At 43.1% G+C, this 20113-nt stretch overlaps 1 protein-coding gene across 6 annotated transcripts in view; it reads left to right on the forward strand.

Annotated features, from left to right (window-relative positions):
• ESRRB (estrogen related receptor beta) overlaps positions 1-20113 on the forward strand; it is a 258747-nt gene that overhangs the window by 119366 nt on the left and 119268 nt on the right. The window contains exon 3 of one of the 6 annotated variants that reach the window (XM_061611807.1): positions 18933-19000. The exons of the other annotated variants lie outside the window; for them this stretch is intronic. Within the exon in view, the coding sequence (XP_061467791.1) occupies positions 18945-19000 (56 nt within the window). The 5' untranslated portion in view covers positions 18933-18944. The remainder of the gene's footprint in view (positions 1-18932; positions 19001-20113) is intronic. 6 annotated transcript variants of the gene reach the window in all.

Below are 20113 nucleotides of genomic sequence, written 5' to 3' on the forward strand. Positions count from 1 at the left end.
AATTGCATTGAAAGCTGGCATTGTCTTCAGTGTGTGACTGCTATGAAGCCACACCAGAGCAGAAGGCCTAAAACTTGCATAGAGAGGAAGGATCTTGACACCTTTGAGCACAAGCAAAGTCAACTCAATTTAACTCAGATTTTGTATAAGAACAGGGCATACCTTCAAAAGAGAATGGAAACAGAAGACAACAAATTTCTAGTGTCTCTACCCCTTTCTCTCAGTTCCACATCATTTGTCCACCAGTCTTTTCCTGCTTCATTACTGCTTTCATTTTATCTCTACAGTCTATTCCTGTGGGGCATTCTATCCTTTTCTCACGTTTTCAGGAAATTCATCAATGGATGAAAACTCTAACTACCAAAAGAAGTTTGCTGAAACTTTGCAGCAATATGAGCACAGGCAAGCAACAAATTTCTGTCTGAGATTAATATGGAAATGAAGGCTGCAACTGCAATTAAAAGTGTCCTTAGGGCATGTCTTTGCCACATCTAAGACCAGGTCTAGGATGAGTCCAAGGCTGCCATGCTGCTGGCTGGGGAACTGAGCCAGGCTCCAGGCTCTGAGCTTGAGGCTGGTGGTGGGGAGGCTATTGTGTCTAGAGATGGCAAACAGCAGCCCACAAAACTAGAGCCAACAGATTTGGATCAGGACCCCCACAAGCAGCTCCACCTGAGCCTGAGAAGCTGATTGCTTCCTACACTGCTGCTGATTCCATACAGTTCAGGGAGCGCATCAGCCGAGAGGCCACAGAAGAAAGAAGAGGCATGTGTTTTCTGTCCCTGTAAGAATTTTAATTCTTCAAGGAAGGGGAAGTGGCGGAGTCTGGGAGGAGGAACCGGAGACAGAGGCTCCTTAAGACCTTTGTTGGAGCATGTTGCTCACTGTGAGCTGTCCATAGTGCTACAGTCATCAGCCTGCTGTAGCTTGTGCTGAGCTGAACTCTGCCGGCTGCTTTTGCAAAAGTCTTTACTCTGTGTGAAAGAGGCATTGTTGTTTCTGCCTCTTTCACAGAGATCTAAATAATATTTGTGTGGACGGACAAAGAAGTGGTTCTGTTTACCATGTTAAACACACAGAGTGACCGGGTGGTCTTTTTGTTGGTAACTTTAAAAACATTTGCTCTCACAAATTGTGGCAGAAGGCTCTGTTCCTCATGATCTGTGTAGAAAGTGCTGCTGACTTGTAAGTTTGGGGAAAAGAGCCCCACATCATAGTGTGCAGGTGAGGGCCTTTTTAAAATGCTACTGATAAAATGGCCACTTGGCTTCCTTGTATGTTTAGATATCTTAGGCAGACACTCACCCACCCACAAATATTTGCCAAACTTCTATCTCCCTCACCCCCACCCCAGGCCTCCTTTGCAGGCTACTTTGATGTGCACCTACCCATCCTTAATTGTCAAGGAAAAAAACTGCAAAAGGATTGGCACTGCACCAACTGAAGCACTGTAGGTGGGAAGGTGGTGGTAAGAGGAATGGGTTCTTGTTTTCTGTGGAGAGGTGCACAGTTTCCAAAGGAAAATATTGTAACATCCACCCCAGTTCAGTGGGATACATGGGACAAAGGGTGAATTATAATAGACTGTTGGGGAGGGTGGTTCTCTTGGAAGCTCTGGATGTACATTTCCTGAGGAGGAAATTAAGTTTTTGACTACACACTGTCCATTATTTCACATATAACAGTAGGGACACTTGTATTTTTGTAACATCTGTTTTTTCACACCAAGGACTACTGCCTGATCCCTCAATGACATATTGCTGAAGCCTATCTTCTGCCTGCAGTATTATTTAGTTATTATTATTAGATTTATATCTCACCCTTCCTCTCAGTAGAAGCCCAGGGTGGCATGCAGTATGTTGTACTGTATGTGGATAGGCTGTTATGGGGGTGGAGTGCAGCCTTGCACGTTTCCATATTAGTGTTAAGGTGCATCTGACCCTCCCAGGAAAGGGCTGAAACCTGAAGTACTGTAGTGCCCCATGACAATTTTTAAAAAAAGACATCCCCACCATTTACTTCAAAATAGGAACAGTATTTTATTAGGGCCAAGTATTCAAACATGGGGACTCTGCTTCTGGTAAACAGGAACAGCTGGAACACACGCGATTGTGTGCTTGTTATGTTTTATCCCTTCTTCTAGAAGGCTCAGGGCAGAGAACATGGTTTCTCCTAATTTTATCTTCTTAACAACCCTATGAGATAGGTTAAACTGAGAGATAGTGACTGGCCCAAGATCACCAAGTAAGATTTATTTCTGAATGGGATTTGAAATCTGTTCTCCCCTGTCTGATCCAACCCTATTTGTGGATTACTCAGATATACAGTGAACCAGGAGCAGGGCCTTGTTGCTGACGCTGCCCCCAGTGTTGTGTCACTGGGATAGACCCACCCCCAGTGTTTGTGCATTGAGCATGGACATCTGCAGAGGAACTCCTACATGCAAACAACTGCTCCCGGATAGGTGACATGTTCCATATGGAGCCCCTACATGTTTCCTGCTATTCATGTGTAGTGGTTCCTTTGCAGATGTCTGCCTTCAATGCAAGGACATTGGGAGGGGCAGCATTATGGCCCCATTTTATCTTCCCAATGTGAGTGATCTATATGCAAGTAATATACGAACAGAGCTTCTGACAACTATACTATACTGGCTGCTGGCAACGTTTCAACATTATGGAAGGGGCACACGTGGAGGTCTCTGGGGTTCAAAGTGACCCCATCCTGCCATTGGAAATCTCATTGGGGTCCAAATATACCCCAAAGTTAGTCAGTGTGATTTTTTTAACAGTCTGGATGAAGGCAACTAAGTGATTCAACACCTCAAGTTTGCAAGGTGTGCTAATTACCTAAAAATGCTTTGGGGAATTGTCACTCTCTATGGCTGAGCTCTGAAAATCCCTGTGGTCAGTAGATCTGTATTAATCAAGGAAATCCAGCCCCTGCATTAGCTGCCTATCAGGTGCAGGTCAGTTTCAAGGTTTTGTTGTTGACATTTAAATCCCTAAACAACTTGGGACCAGGGTACTTAGCAGACAGCATTCTCCAGTGCAGACCACGCTGAACCTTAAGATCTTCTGAGGAAACCCTGAGGGCTGTTCCATAACCAGCAGACTGTCACTTGATGATAAAATCGAAGTGAGTTTTCTCTGTGGTAGCACCTGTTCTTTGGAATACCCCCCCCCCCATAGCTTGAGAGGCAGAGACAGTAACTAGCTTTAAATGCCTCTTAGTCATACATGCGGGTCCCAGCTTTCCTGGACTCCAATTCCTATTTTTTTTCTTTATGTGCACTACTCAGTTTTATCTGTAGCACATAGTTTTACTGTTTTATTTAGCCCTTAAAATATCTTAGTTGAATGTTGTTGTATTGTTACATAAATTTAGATTTATTTTTTTTAAAAAAGTAAACTACTTAAAGATTTCTTTTTGTATTGTGGTATATAAATGTAATAAATAAATAAAATAGTTTCATGTAAAAAACAAAACAACTGCTTCCCTTTAGATTAAACAAACTTGAGCCTAAGATTTCTGAGAAGGTTTTGATGCAATTCTTGGTTGTGTATAGTTTGGGTTCCTCCAGCTAAAAATTAAAGCCACAGCCAGCCCTAAAAACTGCAATGCTTTCAGCATGATTATTGGAAAGCTATTCTGTGATGCCAAGTATTAATGTGTATTATATTATTTTCCTCTTCCCCTTTATAGAACATTGTTAAGGCTGTAATCCTATACATGGTTATAGTATCTGGGAGTAAGCCTGACTGAACTAAGTGGGATTTACAGTTCAATCCTGCATATATCTCCTCAGAAGTAGGAAACTTGTAGCTTTGAGGGGATACACACCTGTTGCACATTCATGTGGATTTACATTTCTTTTTCCCTTTAGAAGCTCATAGACTTTGCTTCTATCAGAAATAGAAACAGTTACTGATATTTATTTGACTTAATGAATAATAACAAATGTATATACCTGGAAAAAATTACCAAATTCAGAAATAGAAAGTTTTCAGTGATCAACCAAAACTGTACTTTGCAACCTAGGGGAAGCTCTGGGACACTGGGGGAGGAGAGTCAAATTCCTAAGAGGGCAATTTCCCCTAAACTGCCGCACCTATCGCTATTTTCTAGAAGGGATGTGATTTTATTTAGATGTTTATCATTGACAGGTAAAAGACTAGGGTGTAGAAACACACTCACTGTTCTGCCAGTCCCAGTGCGTCTCCACCTCTCTCTTCTGAAAATGGGGGTACACAACACTAGTCAAACCCTGCCCCTTTTTACTGTAAACCCTAGTAGGATCAGCTCAAGTGCATGTTTTAACTTTTCAGCTTCAAAGAGATTTCACAACTGATTGACAGGTCAACCTGTTCTCTCTCCAGGTGTGTAACTCCTCTGGCTTTGGTATGTGTGCCTGGTGTTGGCTCAGGGTGACAGAGTTGAGACTCTTTTGGTGTACTGTTCACCCCGCTGCCCAACAGTCTCCTTCCCTGAGCTGGTGGAGCTGGTCTCGACGTTGGTGTTGCAGTTTCCCAGGCTGATAGTCCTGGGTGATTTCAACATACATGCTGAGGTTAATCTCATAGGGCCAGCTCAGGACTTCTTGGCTGCCATGACAACCATGGGGCTGTCCTTAATTTCTTCTGGACCAACTCGTGGCAGGACACACGCTCGACCTTGTGTTCTGTTCGGGACAGGAAGCCGGGGATCTTAGGGTGTGTGGGGGGTTCTCGGTGACTCCATTGTCATGGTCAGATCAGCACCTGAATAGATTTAGGTTTAGACTTTGTGCCCCGGATAACCCCCACAGGAGTGATGGGCTGATTAATATGGTCCGCCCCTGGAGACTTATGGATCCTGATGGTTTCCTGAGCACTCTAGAGGATGTTCCCAGCATGGCTGGCACTACTGCCGAAGCCCTGGTCAACCTCTGGAATACAGAGGTGACCCAGGCGGTGGACACTATAGATCCAAAGCGCCCTATCCCATCAGGGAAGGCCCATAATACACATTGGTTTACTCAAACCTTGGGTTTGATGAAATGGCAGGGACGATGGCTAGAACGACGATGGAGAAAAACTCAATCTGTCTTTGACCAAACACTGGTTAGAGCTCATTTTTGAGCCTACCATGCAGCGGTACTGGCGGGGGGAAAAGCTTACTTCTCTGCCACCATTGCGTCTGCCCAGTGCCATCAGGCTATGCTTTTTCAGGTGGTCCGGGGTCTTTCGGGATCTGGCCCGACAGCTGACTCTGAACCATCAGTTGCTTGCTGTGAAATGTTTGCGAGGCACTTCGCAGGTAAAATTGCTTGCATTTGGACTGACTTGGACTCCTTGTTAATTACAATTGTACCAGATGTCCCCGTTGCTCCCTCTGGTCATTTTTCCATGGATACTTTTCAGCTTGTAAAACCTGAGGATGTGGACAGGATTCTGGGAGAAATGAGGGCCACTACCTGCTTGCTTGATCTTTGCCTATCCTGGCTAATTAAATCCACCAGATTGGGAGTAGCTGGTTGGTTGACATATCTGATTAACACCTCCCTAAGGGAAGGCTGTATGCCAACATTGTTGAAGGAGGCTGTGATTAGACCTTTGTTAAAAAAGCCTTCACTAGATCCTGCGGATCTTAATAACTTCCACCCAGTCTCTAATCTCCCCTTCCTTGGCAAGGTGATTGAGAGGGTGGTGGCGACTCAACTCCATTTTCCTGGATGAATCGGATTATCTAGACCCTTTTCAATCAGGCTTCAGGCCTGGTCATGGGACAGAGACTGCCCTGGTTGCCCTGCTTGATGACCTATGCCGGGCATCGGACAGGGGGAGCGCATCCCTGTTGGTGCTGCTGGACCTTTCAGTGGCCTTTGATACCATCGATCATGGTATCCTTCTGGACCATCTCGCTGGGATGGGTCTAGGAGGCACTGTTCTACAGTGGCTCCATTCCTACCTAATGGTCAGGACCCAGAAAGTGGTGCTGGGAGAGTTCTGCTCGACCCCCTGGCCATTGGCCTATGGGGTACCTCAGGGTTCCATTCTGTCTCCCATGCTCTTTAACATTTATATGAAACCACTGGGAGAAGTCATCTGGAGATTTGGAGTACAATGTCATCAATATGCTGATGACACTCAACTCTACCTCTCCCTTCCATCTGATGGCAGGGTGGGACTGCTCATCCTAAACCGGTGCCTGGAGGCTGGATGTTGGCGAACAAACTGAAACTTAATCCACACAAGACGGAAGTGTTGCTGGCCAAGGGAAAAACTGTCCAAGGGATAGGGTTGCAACCTGTTCTGGACGGCGTTGCACTCCCCTTGAAAGAGCAGGTCCGCAGTCTGGGTGTTCTTCTGGATCCTCCCCTGCTGCTGGAATATCAGGTGGCTGCGGTAGCCAGGGGTGCTTTTGGTCATCTCAAAATGGTCTACCAGCTGCGTCTGTTCCTGGAAGCAGCTGACTTGGCCATGGTGACACATGCACTGGTGACATCAAGGGTCGATTATTGTAACACACTCTACATGGGGCTGCCTTTGAAAATGATTTGGAAACTACAGTTGGTCCAAAATGCAGCAGCCAGAATGTTAACTGGAGCACAGCGCAGGGAGCATATCACCCCAGTGCTTTATCAACTCCACTGGCTCCCAATTTGTTTCCGAACCCAATTCAAAGTGCTGGTTTTGACCTTTAAAACCCTAAATGACCTTGGACCAGTGTACTTAAGGGACCGCTTACGCCCATATGTTCCTAGCCTAGATTTAAGATCATCTACCTCTTGTCTCTTCTGCGTGCCTGGAATGAAATAAGTTAGATTGTCAGGCACGTGGGAGAGAGCCTTTTCAATTGTGGCTCCCAGACTTTGGAATTCCCTGCTCCAAGAAGCCCGCTTTGCTCCCTCCCTGATGGTCTTCCGGAAACTTGTAAAAACTATTTTGTTCCGGAGAGCCTTTGGTTGGGACTGATGGGTCAGCCTGACACTGTTTTAAGTTTTTTGTCTTTTATTTTTATCTTTTAAGTTCTTTTATTCTCACCTTCTTATATGTGTATGCAGATATATAGATGTTTTATGTTTGTATATGTATGCATAATGCATTTTATGTATGTGCATAATGCATTTTATGTATTTTAATAGTATTTTATACATTTTAATTTACTGTAATTTTTAATGTTTTATTGTGTATTTTATTGTGTATTTTATTACATACGTGTGTGATTTTATTGTAGCCGCCCTGAGTGCCCTATTGTAGGGTAGAAGGGTGGGATAGAAATATTTTAAACAAAATAAATAAATAAATAATGGAAATAGTTTTTCTGGTGACTAGCATGTTTACAGCCTATTTGTGTGACCATTTTTTCCCTAAGTATGGATGAAAAGATCATTCTTGCTAAACTACCAAACAAACAAAAAAGCACAAAAAGCAAAGGAACCATGTTGCTCCATAAGGAGGGGGAGGGAGTCAAAATCCACAGCCAGGCAGTATTTTTATTAGGACCAGTCAAAATGGCAAAAACTAGTGAGCAAGCTTTCAAGTTCATTAGGACTGTTCACCAGGCTGGATGTTAAACAAAGCAAGGTGGAGAGAGCTAAAAGCTGGTTTGGTATTGAAGCTATAAAGTCAACATTGGTCACAGTCTTGAGATGGTGTGTAGGAAGAGGTGAAACGCTTGATTATGCTCTCTTAGGTTCTAAGCAGGTTTTAGGTTACACCTAGGGATGCTGGAACTCTGAAACACACAGTGGATGATTTTCCATTTCTGAAAGTATAGATTCCAGCAGTTACCCAGACCTGTCTCTAGCCTTATGCAAATTTAAGATCAAAGTTTTACATAGTTTGAAGGGGTGAGCACTTTGTCTATCAGGTGAGAATCTGTGCAAAACAGGGATGAAAGCAGGTGCATGGCCTGCCATCTGTCCTTTTTACAATGCCTAAAGAAGCCAGTGCCACACTGGGTTTAATGTAATAGACTGACTTTAGGTATGTGCTTAACAGCAGTTAGAGCAAAACTCTCCAAAATGAAATGGGTGACAGTCCAGGTGTTCACATTTTGGGGAATGCTGTAATGCTGAAACTCAGAGATGCCTCAGAATTTATAAAAAAAATAATTAGAAGGGGCATTTCTTCTTTGAACTCAGGACCAAAACAGATGTGACAAAGCCATCGTTTATGAGTCTGTCCCATTGATATCACACAGCCATGAGAATGGCTGTATGCTATAGTCAGCATAGATTTTCTGCATTCTGCAATGTTAAATCGAAAATACCCCCATGCCATTCTGATGCTTCCCATGAGCTCATTTCAAAACAAACCCTTACAAAACTTATACTCCTGAACTCAGAAACGCTTGCTTAACAACCTTCTAAATTTTCATGGCGATACACAAAACTGTCAGACAGAATCGAGAGTTCAAAGTGAAAAGAGAGAAAAAAACAGACCCTTCTTGTTCTTTTTTCTGTCAGAGTTCTCATAATTTGTTGAAATTAATTAAAAATCAGCCATGTTCACAGAGTACCTGTAATCCTATTACTGACCTTGCCCCATACTCTGACCTTCATCTTCTGCAGTTCAAAAGTTAAAAAAAATGCCTGGCAGATATTTTATTAATTTAAGAATCTTGGCATTGAACTCAATTATAAGCCCAGGCATGCTCAGTAAGAACCAACTGTCAGTGTGTTCTAAAAGCCAGACTCACAGCCAATTGGCTTCCCTAATCAGGAGGCCACATCCACACCAGACCTTTATTTTAGTTTAGACAGTCATGGCTTCCCCTTTGTGAAGGATGCTGAGAGGAGACTACTATTCTCCTGACAGAGGTCCAGTGGCCAGAGTGGTTTAACAGTCAGCTGCTCTGACTGAAGCTCTGTGAAGGGAACAGGTCGTCTCCTAGCAACTCTCAGCACCCTTCACTAACTACACTTCCCAGAATTCTTTGGGAGAAGCCATGACTGTCTAAAGGGAAATAAAGGTCTGGTGTGGATGTGGCCAGGGACAGCTTTGGTTTAAATTTGGGTGGGAGGCTACATGTGCCTGCTGTGGAATAAAAAGGTGGGGAAAACACTGAAAAAGGATTATACTGTTCACAATGTTTTCCTTTTGGAAAGGAAAAGGGCTTCCCCTCTGCCCAGCGCCCACCCATCCAATCTCCTTTCCTCCCCCCTCCTTCCTCCCTGCCCCTCCCCCAGGTCATTTTCACCTATCCTAAGCATCATTGTACAAGAGTAAATTCCACTGAACTCAGAAAGCATGCAAACGATCAAACCTGTCCTCCTATCCCCTCACTCTTGCCCCTTCCCTTCCCTTCCTTCACCCCTCCCTTCCCCTCCCTATCCCCTTCCAATCCCCTCCTCCTTCCTCCCCTCCTCTCCACCCTCCTCCCTTCTCCTCCTCCCCCATGGTCAGTTTTACCTATCCTAGGACTATGACCTGGGAGACCAGGGTTCAAATCCCCACACAGCCATGGAGCTCACTGGGTGACCTTGGGCCAGTCACTGCCTCTCAGTCTCAGAGGAAGGCAATGGTAAACCGCCTCTGAATACCACTCACCATGACTCAGAATTGACATGAAGGCAGTCCATTTCATTTTCAAGCATGATTGCAGGGGAGTAAATCCCACTGGACTCAAGCATGCAAATGATGAAACCTGCCCTCCCTTTCTCCTTTGTCCCATCACCTCCCTTTTGTCCCTTCCCTCCCCCTTCTTTCATCCCTCCCCCTCCCCTTGCAATCCCCTGCTTCTCCCTCGCCTTTCAATCTTCTCCTTCCCCCTCCCCCTCCTTCCCTCTCCCCCTTCCTCTTTCCCTCTACTCTCCCCTCCCCCTCCCCCATGGTCAGTTTTACCTATCCTAGCCATGATTGCATGGGAGTAAATTCCACTGAACTCAATAAGCATGCAAATGATCAGACCTGCCTTTCCCCTTTCCTCTCCCTTTTTCCTCCCCTCCCCTCTTCCTTATCCCTTGCCCACTCCAGCCCTCCCTCCCTCCCTCCTGGTTAGTTTTACATATGCTAAGCAGAGCTTGGAAAAGTTACTTTTTTAAACTACAACTCCCATCAGCCCCAGCCAGCATGGCCACTGGATTGGGCTGATGGGAGTTGTAGTTCAAAAAAGTAACTTTTCCAAGCTCTGATGCTAAGCATGATTTCATGGGAGTAAATCCCATTGAACTCAATAAGCATGCAAATGATTAGACCTGCCTTTCCCCTCCTTCCCTTCTCCTCTCCTCTCCCTTCCTCCTCCCTTCTTCCTCTCCCTTTCTCCTCCCTCTCCTCCCCTCTTCCTTTTTCTTTTTCCCCTGCCCACTCCAGGCCTCCCTCCCCACGGTCAGTTTTACCTATCCTAAGCATGGTTGCATGGGAGTAAATCCCAGTGAACTCAATAAATATGCAAATGATCAAACCTGCCCTCCTCCTCCTCCCATCTTGCCTGCTCCCCTCCCCATCCTCCCCTCCCCATCCTCCCCTCCCCATCCCCTGTGGTCAGTTTCACCTATCCTAAGCATGATTGCCCGGGAGTAAATCCCACTGAATTCAATAAGCATGCAAATGATCGATCCATTCTCAGCAAACTTGCACAGGATCTAATTTCTTACCTCCCAGATTGAAAAGCAGAGAAATTCACTAATAAGCAAAAAAAACCTTGCAGTTTAAGAATGTACCTATAGCCAAGAGATATTTCTATCAAACTTTAAAAAGCAGAGAAATTAGGCAGCTATAGTGAATGCACCAGGGGAGCAGGAGACCTGACCTCCTCTCGGAGATATTCTACTGCCCTACAAATGCTCAGAGGACCATGTTACCAAATTCTTCCAAGCTGCACAGAAAGTAGATTGGACTTTGAAAGACCAACCCAAATTGTGTTTGCATTTTGACAAATTTGTAGGGCAGTACAATATCTCAGAGAGGAGGTCTGGTCTCCTGCTCCCCTGGTGCATTCACTATAGCTCTCCAATTTGCCTGTTTTTTAAAGTTTGATAGAAATATCTGTTGGATACAGGTACATTCTTAAACCGCAAGCTTTTTTGCCTATTAGTGAATATAAACAGGTGCTGTGGGTGGATGGGTGTATCTTGTATAGCAATGATGGGGCAAACCTGTTCATCCTCTGGATGTTCAGCCCCATCAACCCCAGCCAGCACAGCCAATGGCAGGAATGATGGGGCTTCTAATCTAACAACATTGGTAGGGTGACATTCCCTGCTTTATAGTAAAAGCAGTGCATATTAGAGTTGTAAACATCCATGCAGTTGGCTGCTTCAGCCATTCTCCCCCCCCCTCCAACTCTGATACTGGAATTAAGCTAGGAACAGAGCAACAGACTGAGAGGAGATAAGCCAGGGAGGGGGCAAGGACCCCTCTCCTGCAAGCCCTCTTTATGGTTAAAATATGTAAAAAAATAAAACCAACAGGATGGACACATGGAAAGAATTGTGTCCACCCCATCAGATCTAGTTAGGACCTCAGATTCTCATTTGAATCTTACCCCAGGGGGAGCCCTTAATCTGTTTATTCTTGCTCAGGGCTGTATAGTGATGGTGCACAAAACATCCCTGCTGCAGTTTGGAATGTGGCATCGGAAGAAGGGAGAGAAAGAAGGAAAGATTATACAGATAATGAGAGAATACAGAGGCATGCTGGGCTAAATGTTAAATTGTTGCATGCACCCCAGTTCTCTAAGCAGTGAGGACCTTGGGAGTGCTTCATGTGGCCAGGTTTTGTTTCCTTTACAGTGAGGTCACTGGAGGCTTACTGGCATGTTTGTAATATATAGTTTATTTACACATATAAATAATTTAATGTTTTAATGTTTAATGTTAATTGTTCATCTTAATGTTTTAAATTTTCCTGTTATTTGAATCGGATTTTATTGTGACATGGTATTTTAACTCTGTTTTGTACAGTGCCCAGAGAGCTACTAGCTATGGGTGGTTTAAAAATGAAATAAATAAATAAATATATACAGGCTGAACATAAGTGGAGATTCGCAGCTGTCCCAGAGTTTATTGCTCCTCATCAGATTTCTAGGGGAACCCCCATCCTAGAGGGAACAACTCAGTCCTTTGTGTTCTTGTCTCAGCCTAACTCAGTTTGTCTCTAGAACTGCCAGCGTAGTTCAGCCAGTTGGAAGACAATAGGAGTAGTCATCTTCATACCTTTCTTGCTCATTCAGATATTTGCTGGCCGTTGATAAAGACAGGCAACAGCTAATGTCCATAACACAAGGGAATCTGTCAGACTAAACCTGTTCAACTAGTCAGGCCATTTTAGCAGTCTCTTCTTACCAGGGGTGTAGTCGTCCAGGGTGTCAGGGGTTCTTAGACCCTTTACTTTTTTGTGAGCAGGGTTCCAATGTCTCCAGCATCCTATGAGCCAATTAGCATGAAAGGGGAATGTGCTAGTCACTGAGAACAGTCTTCTAACATGGTTCCTTGTTCTTTCCTGCTGATTTGAGCCAATCAGAGTGAAAGGAGGTGAGTCAGCCATTGAGAATACTCTTCTCAGCAGCTAACACTCTCCTTGTTCATGCTTATTGGTTGCTAGGGATATCTGTTGCTGTGGAAGAAGGTGTTAACAAGGATCTCATTCTCAACCCAGCAGCAACATAGGGTGTGTGTGGCTATGACTAACATGAAGGGATCCTATATTTCTGAATTTGCCACTGTACTGCTGCTTCTTACAGTTAGAGTCGCTGGGTTAGAGAGTATCTTGGGAGGTTATTTATACACATACCCAAGCTAGTAACAATATACCTTAAGGGCCATATTGAGATCTACTGGAGGTAGGGTATTAATTATCTCCTGTGTCACAGGGGCCCAACTGGCCTCAGAAGTTGGAAATTTTGTGTTGCTAGTCCCATGTTGTGAAACACTCTTCCAGCAGAGATTTGGCAGGTGTCCTTGTGACGCCCTTCCCTGGTTCTCCCTGTCAGGTTCCCACCTGCTTGTGGCTACTGCCTTTCACTAGGCACCACCAGGGACACCACCAGTCCAGACCGTCCTTTATATGGTTTCTCACTCCGCTCTAGCACAGATCTCAGTAGATCCCACTGCTAGGCAACACCACCAGTCAGGTCCTGTAACCAATACTCCCAGAGACTTTGCCTGAGTTTCTCTCTAGCTGGTTACTTTTGTGACTGAGTGCTTATGCTGTTCCCAACCCCCTTGTATCTTTATATAAAAAGCATACAACTCTGGGTTGCTCTGGATACTTGACTTGTTACAATTTCTCCCTTCACCGCTGCCACCATTAGATACTGCTTCTGTTCAGCCTTGGTAATTACTTTGCCCTCCCTTCTGGTCTGTATATTCCCCAGCCAAGGATCAGGCCTTTGGTAAACCAAATAAGTATTTATTTACTAATAACAGGAAATAACAAGATTGCTTTAGGAATGTTTCACAAGCTTATGGTTTCATATATGGTTACTCTTTATGTTTCTGTTCATATTTATCCTCTTTAAATATCAGCCAAATCCAATCCAAACTTCCCTCAGAACTCTGCCAACCAACTCAACAACCTCTCTCTAACCGACTCTCTCCCACCTTCCAACCCACGACCTCTCATCACTCACAAACCTCCATTTATACCTTCAGCCACTCAGCCAATCATCATCCAGCATACTTCAGCTTCTCACCCATGTACTCCCTCTTTCTCTCTCAGTCAATTACCATACATCACCCAATAGACCCGCACTTACCATATTTACAGATGCTAACTTACAGGAACATCACAGTCCTCACTTTTGACTTTCAGGTGTCTCTTGATAACTTTATATCAACAGGCCTTTGCAGCTTTTTTTATTAGCCTATTAATGATTATTTGCATCGTTTTTAGCGGTGTTTTATCATTGTTCACCACCTGGATATTTTCTGATACAGTGGTATAGAAATAATTTTATAAATAATTTACAAATATTTTAACTTATTTAATTATTATTACATGTGTATCCTTCCTCCAAGGAGCTTAAGGTGGTATACATTGTTTCCCCCTCCCCGTTTTATCCTCACAACAACCCTTGCAGTAGGTTAGGTTGAGAGAAGGTGACTGGGCCAAGATCACCCAGTGAGCATCCTGGCTGAATGGGGATTTGAACCCTGACCTCCCAGGTCTTTGTCCAGCACTCTTACCACTTTACCACACTGGCTGTCTCTAACTAATAGCAAATCCAGCCCTAGCTCCTACTACTTTATCTCAAGTATGCCTATCTGTACATAAGAACATAAGCAGAGCCTGCTGGATCAGGCCAGTGGCCCATCTAGTCCAGCATCCTGTTCTCACAATGGCCAATCAGTTGCCCATGGGAAGACGTCAAGCAGACCCGAGTGCAACAGCACTCTCCCCTCCTTCGGTTTCCAGCATCTGGTTTTCAGAAGCATACTGCCTCTGTAGAGGCAGAGGTAATAGCCACTGATAGCCTTATCCTCCATGAATTTGTCTAGTCCTCTTTTAAAGGCATCCAAGTTGATGGTCATCACTGCCTCCTGTGGGAGAGAATTCCATAGTTTAACTATACGCTGCGTGAAGAAGTACTTCCTGTTGTCTGACCTGAATCTTCCAACATTCAGCTTCGTTGGATATCCACGAGTTCTAGTGTTATGAGAGATTGAGAAAAACTTTTCTCTATCCACTTTCTCCATGCCATGTATAATTTTATGCACTATATCATATCACCTCTTCCTCGCCTTTGCTCTAATCTAAAAAGCCCCAAATGCTGCGATCTCTCCTCATAGCCAGAGGCCTTACCAGATTTAACTAATTAACACCACAAGTCCTTTTTCAAATTTACCATCTTCATACTGCCTCAGTTTTCAGGCAGGGATCCAACAGGCCCTCATGCCACAAAATCTATTTTTCCTTTAAAAACATTCTTGAATATCCAACTTTTTAATCTTACTTGTAAGATTGGAGACTGCATTGTAAACCTGGTTGATCCTAACAGGTACTATTTTACTGACCCTCTGAACAGGTGAATCAGTGTGCCTAAATAACCTTAAATTCAAGTACTCTGGATCTATTGTGGTTCAGTCTGTAAAAGAAAGTGGGGAAAGTTCTAGATATGTGACTGAAAGAGAAAAAGTGTGTGTGTGTGTGTGTGTGTATTGTGGTGGGGGAGGAGGGGGTCTGGTCAAAAATTTTGTGTGTGTGTCAAGAAGGGCATTTTGGCATTTTGAAATGCTTTCCCCATGTACATTGGGATGTTGGTGGGAAGGGAGTAGCAAAGAACTCTCTCTTTAATACATTGTATGTTTTATCTCTGCAGTCTTCATGCAGACTTAGTTTAAAGATCTTGGCTCAATACCATTAGTGTATCTCTGCTGATGGCCCTTTATAAAATTGATTAGAAACCGGGCTTTTGCATGTGTGTGTGTGTGGGCTCTAATCTGATTTGAGTCCGAGATGGTATCTTTAATTCAGTGCATCGTGGCAACTAACTCACGAACTTCACCGAGAGTCAGAGCCCCTAATTTGGTTTGAGAATACATTAGCAAAACGAGCTCAGAAGGCCCCTTTTGGGAGGGGCGGGTGGGGGGAGATCTCCTTAGAGAACTGCAGAGTTAAACCAAGATCCTGGGCATGATATTCCTGTAATAGTTCCCTGGGTGAAAAAGGAAAGGAAAGAAGAACGAACAAAATAAAAGCAGAAGCTTGATTGATTGCCTGCCTTAAACAAATAATAGCCAACAAAGTGAGCCTCAAAGCAGGATTAACCCTCAGCACCCCAGGCATATATTGGGAAGTCATATATATATAATTGCCACTATGGCACCTGCACAGATGTTTTTTGGTTGGGGGCAGAGGAACTGCTTTGTTTTTTAAAAATCCTCATAGGGTTGTTGTTAACCCTGTGTAAACTGCCCAGAGAGCTTTGGCTATGTGGTGGTATATAAATGTAATAAATAAATAAATAGGGCACTGATGAACCTGTTACTGAGTTTGCACCTGAAGTGATGTTGTCATTGATAAACAATGGAGAACACAGGCAAGTAGCTGTGCTCCCCAATACTATATTATGCAAGCTGATTATACAGCTCAGTTTATCATTCTCATTTTAGAGATACCCTTTGTTCAATAGATCTCTTCCCCCACAACACACTGTTCCCTTTTAAAACTGACAACAAGTTCAATCTCCTGAAAAAGACCAAGGGAAGTTAATGGCAGTCAGACAGACAATATATTTGGGGCTTGTCCAACAGAACCGATGGAAGGATGACGTTATGTGCTTAATGGAATTCTTGTTATATTCTTAAACTCAGGGGTTTAGTCAGATGATTACAGTTAAGAAAGCTGTGGACTTTCCTCTTATTTGTGCTAACTTCAGTCTGGCAGCCCAAACATGATATTCGACTAGGGATGAGTGAATCTATCTGTTTTGTTCTCTCACTTTCTCGTTTTGCCAAGGATGGCTGTTTTCAGTTTACATCAGTTTGAGATTTTTTTTAAAAAAGTCCTCATGAAATTTTGTTGGCATTTTAGTGCAAATTTCTTCTAATATACGTACATTTGTATGCAATGTTGCCTAATATACACATTTTTGCAAAGCAGCTTCCTGTAATCTAATGCATTTTTGTATGTTATTTTCACTAATGTATGCATTTTAAATGGGCACTTTACCCTCGTATGTGCATTTTTGTGCTCATTACTTGACAAGAGAACTGCACTGCAAAATTCAGAGAAGTGCAAATTTTGAAGGATGACTGTGTTTCATTTCATGTATTGTTTTGGAAAGTTTGCCTTTAAATGTGAACTGAATCAAATCTTTCCCCATCCCTGATTCTGAACACTCACAGTGAAGGCTGGTATTGCTATAGGAGGTAACCTTTTTAAAAAACAAAATGATCATGGGAAGTATAAACTCTGCTGCTGGAAAAGGGGAGCATACATCCCTCAAAGAGAATAGAATAGGTTCATGAAATAAGAAGAGTAAGTGTGACATCACACCTGGGTTATAGGCCTGTGATATGAGGAGTGTTCAGCCTCTAATAGCCTTTTCTAGACTAAAAGTCCTCTTCTGCAAGGGCATGAAGTGCTGTAAAAGTACTAGTTGACTCCAGCAAATTTTATGTCCCCAAGGGAAGAGAAAATCTTAAACAAACAAACCAACAAACCTGTAGGGCTGCTAATAGATTTTCTCTTAAATAAACCTTTATTTTTTATCCCTCACAAACATAGTTCCCCATCATGTTATAAAAAAAGAATGATCTCAAAATATAAAACCAAACTTAAGTAATATCTCTAAGTGATAACACTGAAATATATAAGATACACCCTGTATTCCATTTAGGGTTGAAGTGTTAGATATTACAGATATCTAAAAGTTCCCTGGCTAACCATTTTTGTTACTGTACTTAAAGCAAATGTGGACTAAGGATAGGCTTGAACAGACTCAGATACAGGGCAGAGAAAAGAAACTACTTCTTCACACAGTGCATAGTCAAACTATAGTATTCACTCCTGCAAGAGGCCATGATGGCCACCAACTTGGATAGCTTTAAAAGAGGATTAAAGAAATTCATAGAGGATAAGGCTATCAATGGCTACTAGCCATGATGGCTATGCTCTGCCTCCATTGCCGGAGGCAGTATGCTTCTGAATACCAGTTACTGGAAACTGCAGGAGGGGAGAGGGCTCTTGTACTCAGGTCCTACTTGCCAGCTTCCCTTGGGTATCTGGTTGGCCACTGTGTGAACAGGATGCTGGACTAGATGGGCCACTGTCCTGATCCAGCAGGCTCTTCTTATGTTCTTATTACTCAGCAGTTGGGTCTGTCTGACTACAGCTGTTATGTTTTTTAAAAATCAGAATAATAGTCATCACAACAATAATAGTTTCAGACATTACATGGGAATCTTAAACTAGTTCACTGCTTTCCTAGTGAGCATGCTTACTAGGTAAAGCCAGTCAGTGAGGGAGCATTCTGTTCCTCTTGCAGCAATCCTCTTGCAGGGCTCTCCCTTGCCTGAGGGGAGAGGGGCTGTACCTTCTGGGGAGGAACTATAACTCTGAGGTTGCTGCCAGGCAGTATTGCCATAGATAATACTGGGCTCGATGGACAAACAGTGTCTGACCTGGTATAAGAATATATGAAGAGCCTGCTGGACCAGGCCAATGATCCATCTAGTCCAGCATCTTGTTCTTGCAGTGGCCAACCAGATGATTCCTGTGGGAAGCATGTAAGCAGGACCTGAACACAACAGCAGCTCCCTGCCGCTTCCAGAAACTGCTATTCAGAAGCATGCTGCCTCCTATAATGCAGGTTTCTATTCTTAGGAACTAATCCATAGACACAAAGATATTTCACCTACAATATATTTGGGGATGAGCACACATAACTCTGTGTTGGGTAGATTATATCACACCGTGTTTAGTGAATTTCCTTCCTCCCACCTTTTCCAACAAACTGCAGCAGTCAGCTCTTTTACTTCTGTGGGTTGCACCAATGAACTTTAGTTCTGCACCTACATCTCCATCCAGTCAGCACCGCACTGCAGAGAAATAATCCAATTTTCCTTGATTATTAATAATTACTCCTTGCTGCTATTTTTTGAGTCGATTAATTAAAATAAACTGTGATCCGCCAGGATACTCTACACCTCATAACCTAACACCTTGACTCTATCTCCGTTTCTCCCATCTTTGATTTTCAAGGGGAGGGAGACCTCACAGCCCAGTGAAAGGGGAAAGCAGTAGTTAGAATAGTAGGTCATATTTTGAAGGGTGTATGTCGCGTATAGGATCTGAAAAATAACAGAAAGTCTTTGACTAACAGATTTATTATGGCATAAGCTTTCATGCATGAATAAATATGTTAGTTGCTAAGGTGCTACAAGAGCCACTGTGGTGTAGTGTGTTGGACTGGGACCTGGGAGACCAGGGTTCAAATCCCAACTCACTTATGAAACACACTGGGTGACTTGAGCTGTCTCTCAGCTTAACCTGTCTCACTAGGTTGTTGTGACGATGAAACGGAGAGGGAGGAGAACGATGTATGCAGCCTTGAGCTCCTTGGAGGAAAGGTGAGATATAAATTTATTATTTATTTATTTAATTAATTTGTATCCCGCCCTTCTTCCCAGCAGGAGCCCAGGGCGGCAAACAAATCAGTTAAACACTTTAAAACATCATAAAAATAGATCTTAAAATACATTAAAACAAAACAGCATTAAAAACATTTAAGAAAACCTTAAAAGGGGTTAAAAACATTTTTAAAAAAAGAAAGAGGAAAGTCTTCAAAAGGTGCCGAAAAGATAGCAGAGATGGCTATAAATGATAAATAGTGATAAATACATAAATAAGACTGGGTTTTTTTACTCAGTAGATTAAAACAGCCACCCTCTGGAATAATATATGATCTGAAGTCTTTTACAATGCATTTCTGATTGTTGAGTAACTATAACCCATGATGGCACTAATCAGGAATGAGAAAATAAATCAGTGATATATGTTCAGTAAAGCTACCTTTGGATGACCACCTCCTATCTGAAATAGAGGAAACTTGGCAGTTTTTAGCTTTAGGTTGAAATCAAATATAACCAAATCCATTGTTTTCTTGTTAGGCAGCTGAAACCTAACCAGACATCCCACCTTTAGAACACTTTGTACCAGCTCATTTCAATGACTTTTGCATCTGCAGAACATTTTGTGGTGGTTTCTTGCATGACTTGCATTCAGTCCAGCTGTACAGTCCTGGCTATATTTCACCCTGTGAGCCATCCTGAAACAATATTTTCTTTACAGTCTTGTGAGAGTTTTCTGCAGGGATTACTAGGCATGAGCAAATATGTCAGTTTTGGTTTCTCTTTCAGAAGCAAGTCAAGATTGTCTGTAAATATGAGGTAATGTATAGAATATGAATGTAAGGAACAGAGAAGGTAATGGGTTGTAGCTTTGGGGGATTTGGGGGTTTAGGGTGGGCACTGCCATACTTGCACTGAGTAAGGGGACTTCACCAGCTTAAGCATCTCTGATGGAGTGTCCTCCTTATGTTCTCTTCTTTCATACCAGAACTGTGTTCTTTGTTTCGTGATTCACTTTTCTGAACACTGTCAAAATGCCTGTCATTATGACAGGCAAAATACATGTGCCTGTATCCTATAAAGACTCTTAATGGGGCACAGTGAATCTCTGTG

This window comes from Rhineura floridana, chromosome 2 (genome assembly GCF_030035675.1).
Source record: "Rhineura floridana isolate rRhiFlo1 chromosome 2, rRhiFlo1.hap2, whole genome shotgun sequence".
Lineage (NCBI taxonomy): Eukaryota > Metazoa > Chordata > Lepidosauria > Squamata > Rhineuridae > Rhineura > Rhineura floridana.